At 43.2% G+C, this 7,783-nt stretch overlaps 1 protein-coding gene across 1 annotated transcript in view; it reads left to right on the plus strand.

The window, feature by feature from the left end:
• Jupiter (microtubule-associated protein Jupiter) overlaps positions 1 to 4,381 on the plus strand; it is a gene marked incomplete at its 5' end in the record, with an annotated part of 11,816 nt that extends 7,435 nt beyond the window's left edge. The window contains 2 exon segments of the mRNA XM_070124428.1: positions 1 to 59; positions 3,114 to 4,381. The exon segment at positions 1 to 59 is cut by the window's left edge and continues 40 nt beyond it. Of these exon segments, the coding sequence (XP_069980529.1) occupies positions 1 to 59; positions 3,114 to 3,223 (169 nt within the window).
• Positions 4,382 to 7,783: the final 3,402 nt, after the last annotated feature.

The following is a 7,783-nucleotide window of genomic DNA, read 5'->3' on the forward strand; positions in this document are numbered from 1 at the left end:
GGTGGGTGTCCTATACTGGGACATTCATGCACCCCGTTATGCACCAAACAAGAGGAAAGGTAAAACCAAGTTGTCCAGGACGGTCTGTTTGGGTTTGTCAAAAATATACCTTTATGACCCCTATGTGTCTAATGGACACACACACATCCTCGTGCGTATATGTACACATAATTAATTACATGTATGTACGCTGTAGTTGTTTCCCCGGATTCCGCTAGAGTTTTCCTGAGTATGCAAAACACATGAGGAACGTCCAATTGATCAGTCATTTTCCGTGGCTTCCTTTTCCGTAATTAATATGATTAACTTGGTAAATTGAATTGAAGAAGAAAAAAAAATACAAATACGCCTTCGGCATATCGTGTTTTTCCTTGTTTATTAATTTCGTTGTTTTATTTACATTATTTTCAACATGGAATGATTGGTAATTCATTGGTTATAGCTATATGTAGCCTAGGTTATGATTACCATAAGTTTATTCATTATCATTAATAAACACGCGCCTAAAGCGAAACTTCCGTTCAAGAAGTAAAGGGAAGCGAAGTAACTAGTTACACATCAGTGTAATTTATCGCTCCAGGAAACAAGTTTGAGTTTGTTGCCAGATTCCTCCAGCTATTACATGCACATGTACACGTACATGCAGATGCACATGTACACGCACATGCAGATGCACATGTACACGCACATGCAGATGCACATGTACACGCACATGCAGATGCACATGTACACGCACATGCAGATGCACATGTACACGCACATGCAGATGCACATGTACACGCACATGCAGATGCACATGTACACGCACATGCAGATGCACATGTACACGCACATGCAGATGCACATGTACACGCACATGCAGATGCACATGTACACGCACATGCAGATGCACATGTACACGCACATGCAGATGCACATGTACACGCACATGCAGATGCACATGTACACGCACATGCAGATGCACATGTACACGCACATGCAGATGCACATGTACACGCACATGCAGATGCACATGTACACGCACATGCAGATGCACATGTACACGCACATGCAGATGCACATGTACACGCACATGCAGATGCACATGTACACGCACATGCACACGCACATGTACACGCACATGCAGATGCACATGTACACGCACATGCACACGCACATGTACACGCACATGCAGATGCACATGTACACGCACATGCACACGCACATGTACACGCACATGCACACGCACATGTACACGCACATGCACACGCACATGTACACGCACATGCACACGCACATGTACACGCACATGCACACGCACATGCAGATGCACATGTACACGCACATGCAGATGCACATGTACACGCACATGCAGATGCACATGTACACGCACATGCAGATGCACATGTACACGCACATGCAGATGCACATGTACACGCACATGCAGATGCACATGTACACGCACATGCAGATGCACATGTACACGCACATGCAGTTGCACATGTACACGCACATGCAGATGCACATGTACACGCACATGCAGATGCACATGTACACGCACATGCAGATGCACATGTACACGCACATGCAGATGCACATGTACACGCACATGCAGATGCACATGTACACGCACATGCAGATGCACATGTACACGCACATGCAGATGCACATGTACACGCACATGCAGATGCACATGTACACGCACATGCAGATGCACATGTACACGCACATGCAGATGCACATGTACACGCACATGCAGATGCACATGTACACGCACATGCAGATGCACATGTACACGCACATGCAGATGCACATGTACACGCACATGCAGATGCACATGTACACGCACATGCAGATGCACATGTACACGCACATGCAGATGCACATGTACACGCACATGCAGATGCACATGTACACGCACATGCAGATGCACATGTACACGCACATGTACACGCACATGCACACGCACATGTACACGCACATGCACACGCACATGTACACGCACATGTACACGCACATGCACACGCACATGTACACGTACATGCACACGCACATGTACACGTACATGCACACGCACATGTACACGTACATGCACACGCACATGTACACGTACATGCACACGCACATGTACACGTACATGCACACGCACATGTACACGTACATGCACACGCACATGTACACGTACATGCACACGCACATGTACACGTACATGCACACGCACATGTACACGTACATGCACACGCACATGTACACGTACATGCACACGCACATGTACACGTACATGCACACGTACACGCACATGCACATGCACACGTACACGTACACGCACATGCACATGCACATGTATGCATAGCCGTATGGACACGCTCACGCACTCTCCTACTCTCTCGCATAATTTCACGTATACTCCCACTGTCACGCATATAAATACATTCAAACATGCACACAAGCCCACATGTGCGCGCATACAACACAAGCATAGGGATGTGTGTGTGTTTTTTTGTGTACGTTTGTATGTAGAGGTGTAAGTATCCATACTTTTTATATATTTGTAATTATAAAAGACCCGAGCACACGTGTCCTGACTTGGAATTTATTGCTTCTATCTGTTGCTTGATGTACCTTTATTTTACCAATTGGTTTTGCGGGTGGCGGCAGCTTCTGTAGCATTATATTCTTTAATTTAAAGTAGACAGAGAAAGTGTATATGAAGTAGATACAGGAAGTGTACATTTTAACTTAGCTAGAACAATAGATGGAGAAATTTAATGTCTGATGGTTACAACAGAAGACTCTGGAATATCGATGGTTTACGTAAGAATAGTGCAGATCAAGCTTCAATACTTTCGTAGGGTATATTAGAAGGATTGCATCCCATTCACAGTTGAAAACTAGTGTCAAAACACTTGGATATCATCTTTTTGGTTGTGGAATTGGCATTTGATATAACAGTAGTTACAGTTGCAATATTGATTTAGTTTCTCCACCTGGATAAATTATGAGCATAAAGTAAACAGAAGGTCAGATTTGATCATTTCGGGTCTTTTAAGTTTTCCAGTTATGTAACCTCTTTAAATTTTATTTTCAAGTTTTGTAATGAACGAACAACAATAAAAGAGTGTTTTATATTTCAGCTGGAAACCCTGTCTCTTCAGAGACTCCTGAGAACAAGACCACAGAGCAGCCACAGCCGCAGCAGAAACAGCGTATCCCTCCAGGTGGTTTCTCCACCAAACTCTGGTAGATGGGCATCCCTGGACCTGGAAAGCACTAACTCCACTAAGGCTCTTCGTAGCAGGCATTAACCTCTCAAAGGATCATGAATATCTAGGGGATGCTAACCTTGAAATTGAACTAGCATGTAGAAAAGCTGTTCGCAGTCTCATAGCACATTAGATTGATTGATTAGTTAATTTTTTTAACTTTTTGTAAACGAGTTCCAAATATTTGCAAAGCCAATGGCAGGTACTAAGTGTGGAGACTAATGAGCAAGTAAGCATAATGTCATAACCCTAACTTGAGGAGCTTTGCATCATCAAGGATCATTAGCAACAAGTTCATCTTAGTTGTGTAGGTTATTTGTTAATCAGTTCAGATTAAACTCCTTAATATTTCATAACCATTGTGTGTGTACTAAAATAATGCATAATACATTTGGTTCATAGATATATTTTACTATCTTTTTAGTTTTAATCTAATCTGCAACTCATTGCCAGAGAAAGCCAACACTGATCAGCTTGCCTATTTTATATTGTGGTAAGGGTTTTGTGCTTCTGCCTTCTTGCCTCTCAACATTTTTTATATGAATTCCAAATATATAGCTAGCATCTGCAATTTGGAGAAACCGATTAAATGTTAAATTTCAGCCATTTGAAAGTTGCTCAACTATATTGTATGAAGAAAATTCATCTTGGTGTGGAAGCTGTCATAAAGCTTTACAATGTGTTAACAAGGAAAGCAATAGGATTCATCATGCCCATTCCACTTAGTTTTTAAGAAAATTTACTCTTAAAATCCTAAAAATATCTTGGAGTAAATATGAGTTTGTGATACACTTCCATCTATCATTCTAATTTCTATGAAAGGTATATATTGTCATCATTATTAGAATTTGGAGAAACAATACAGCAATTCCTGCAGAATGCTCTTATTTATGATGATTTTTTTATATTCCCTTTTATGATTACATTCTATTAGCAAATTCCATCAAGTCTGTGATATTTTTTTTATGTTACTGGAAGGATTAGTATGTATGTAATTCACCCATTTAATGTGACATTAGGAGACCTTTAAGGAGATGAAATGTAACTATGGGGAACTCTAATAAAATAAATTATAATGCGTAATCTGGCTCATGCAGAAAGAAGCCATTTGTAATAATTTCAATAAACGGAATCACTCACGTTGCTGTTTTACTAACCTGACGGTTCCACTACAATATCCTGTACTTTGTTTACAAGCTGAAGAGTGATAAGGAATTCTTTTACCTCTTGTTCGCTCGAAAAGTAGTTAACAAGTTGCTTAGATTTTCTTTAGTCTTTATTATACATTTCTTTAAATTTAGTAATGGAATATACATACATTTTTCATAGCCTTACATATGCCATCAAAGATCCTCTGAATTCAGTTAATGTGTGCATTATCTGAGAAACTTTTACCAGGGCTTGGCAACCTTGCCTGTGGCACGTAAAGCGCTTGCAAGGAGCAAAGAAAAAAGTTTAAATAATGGAAGTTAATTCCTGCCTACAGCCAGTGGATGGTAACCCCAGCCATTCCTTGCACACGGGATAATTTTGAAGCAAGAAACAGAACATATCACAACAAAGAATATCTACTAACAAATGGAATTTAAAAATAAATAAGTAGATAAAAAATAATCAATAGTCATGCATCCTCCATTTTCAGGACATGACAAACCAAGTTGCATGAAGAAAGTAGCTTTTGCCTTGCTATCAGCAAGCATCTCAACTCCATCGAAGCAAGCTTACAATGAATAATTCTGAGGGTATTCCCTCCCAAGGACTAGCTCGTCATGAGAGGGCTTGGGAGATGGGAGACAACTGAGACCCAGTATAGATTACCCATACCTTATGCCTCAGCCCTTGCCTCAACTAATTTTGCTTGGTCCTTCTCTTCTTCCCCCCCAATCCCTAGCCCGTTGTTGTCGTGGGGGGGCTTAGGAGACGGAGACAGACCCAATGCAGGGATCTCCCCTGCCTAGGGTCTCAGCCCTCGACTCAACTAATTTTGCATGGTCTTTTCCCCCTCCAGCTTTGTTTCCATCCCTTCTCCAAACCCTTCTACTATCTACTTCCTAAGGTGTGAGAGCCGGATGAAAGGCTGACCTTGTGCCAGTCCTGAACGGCCTGCGGGAACTATGGGCACGGTACTCCCGGCTAATCTAGCCCTTACCTTTCACTAGCGATGGAGGTGGACCAGTTGAAGCCTTTTATATAACCCAGGTTCCCCATGACCAGTAATGAAAATGTAATCCCTTTATTAGAGGCAATGAGGCTAGCCCCATTATCAAATAGCCCCAACCCAGGCTCTCCTTTGACCACGGCTCCGAACACAAACTACTACCCACCCCTCAATGCCTACTAGTGCATTACCCACCCAAGCAGAAAATCAATCTCCAGAAGACATTCCTACCCACCCAACTTACCCACCCAACTTCCTCAAATACATCAACTCTACCCCCGCAACTTTCATCAAGTAACCAATTCTCCCTTATTACTACCTTGCAGCCTTATTCTCCATCATTCCGTAATACTCCCTCTTCTACACGTCCCCGACCATCCACCACCACCAACCCTACAGATATCTTAAATACTCTGTTTAGCCCAACTAAATGGGACCGATTTTTCGTGATCCCTTCAACAGCTCCTTACTCGGGCAACACTCTTCTCTTTCAACAATGCCTCCAAAAACAAGTAGGTAGAGTCCCTTTCTATACCAGACGCGATCGCTCCCGTCTTGTAACAGTCAGATAAGAAACTGAATCTATAGCACTATCAAATTTAACTGATCATTCTGACAACCCCATTCCTGCAGAACCTCATCCAACCCTTAATACCTGTACCGGAACTCTCTCTCTCCCCAGAAAACTTCCCAGTCGATACCAAAGATTGGTCAGACTGTGGAGAAGAATTATTAGGATGCCTCAAAGACCAAGATGTGAAATCAGTACATTGCTACACCATTCCTCCTAAAGGTCAACGAAAGAATCCGATCAACATTGCCAAAATTACCTTCCGTACACATGACCTTCCCTTACGTATCTACATCGGTGGACAATCCCTCCCTGTTCGACCATACCAACCCCCTCCCCGTCAATGTCAAAACTGTTGGCGCTTTGGACATCCTGCCAAACATTGCCGTTCCACAGACCGATGCCCCATATGTGCCCAACCTGGTCATAAACGATCAAACTGCTCAGCACAAACACGAACATGTGCTAACTGCAGCGGCCCCCATAATGTATTTTATAGAGGCTGTCCCACTTACAAGTTTGAATCTGAAGTAGCAACTCTCAGATACAAAAATAGTCTCACTTTACGTGAAGCCAGACAGGAAGCACGTCGACAAGGTTTCTCTCATACTCCATACTCTAGTAACATCGTTCGCTCAGCCCCTCCCCTCCACCCCAAAATGTCCCCATTTCCACTTCTACATTCTACGTCCCTCAGACATATTCCTTTGCCACTCTAAACCCAGACACCCCAATCTCAACCACAGCTCCTATCTCAACTACAGCCCCAACACCAACCCCTCTCCCTTCCCGCACTACCCGCAGTAGACAGACTAAACGTTCTAACCCTTCTTCCCCTTCAGCACAATCGCCTCCACCTACTTATACCTTTGTTCCTGAGACACCAGTCTCCTCTTCCCCCCCTCATAAGAAAAGCTTTATCCCACAAAACTCTCCAACAAATTTCATTGCAGAAACAATTACCTTCTCACAAAACTCTCCAACCAAATCCACTGCAGAAACAATGGATGACATTCAAAGCTATATGCTTCAAACACAAGATCCCATAACTCATGCTCCTTCCACACTTGAAGTGGTTGCCGATATTCATACCCCTCCTACTAATATTCCCCCTACACCCCTTCCTCCTACTCCCTCCCAACACAACCTAACCCCCTCAATCCCGTCCACCACTGATATCCATCCTCCCAATACCCATCCTGCTGATATCCATCCCCCTCGTACACCCCTTCCTCCTACTCCCTTTCAACACAACCTAACCCCCTCAATTCCGTCCACCTCCGATATCCATCCTCCTGATATGCATCCCCCTCTTACTCACAGCACCCCTACACCCCTTCCCCCTAATCCCTCCCAAGACAACACATCCCCTTCAACCCCAACTATAGGCACATTCTCCCTCCCTCCATCCCCTCTATCCTTTGCACTCCCTCCCGGATACACACGAGAATCACTCATGTCACAGCAATGCCCTTCTCCAAATTCCTTACCTCCTAATATCCCTCCTTTACACCCCCTAGCTCCTTCCCCTTCAAATTCCCCAACACGTAAATGTGTTATCATTCATAAATCAACTAGGGTATAGCTCTCCTACATTGGAATATTCGCGGTTTCCGCTCTCATAGATCAGACCTACGTCATATCCTTGCTTCTTATAATCCATTTATTATATGCCTCCAAGAGACTTTCCTCACACACCCTCCTATTCCAATTCCCAATTAACATTTTATCTCTTCCCCACACTCCCTTTGTCTCGTCTATACTTATCCATCATAAAACACCTTATGTCATACCTCCCATACAAACTTCTGT

Source organism: Penaeus vannamei, chromosome 8, assembly GCF_042767895.1.
Source record: "Penaeus vannamei isolate JL-2024 chromosome 8, ASM4276789v1, whole genome shotgun sequence".
In the NCBI taxonomy this organism is placed as follows: Eukaryota; Metazoa; Arthropoda; class Malacostraca; order Decapoda; family Penaeidae; genus Penaeus; species Penaeus vannamei.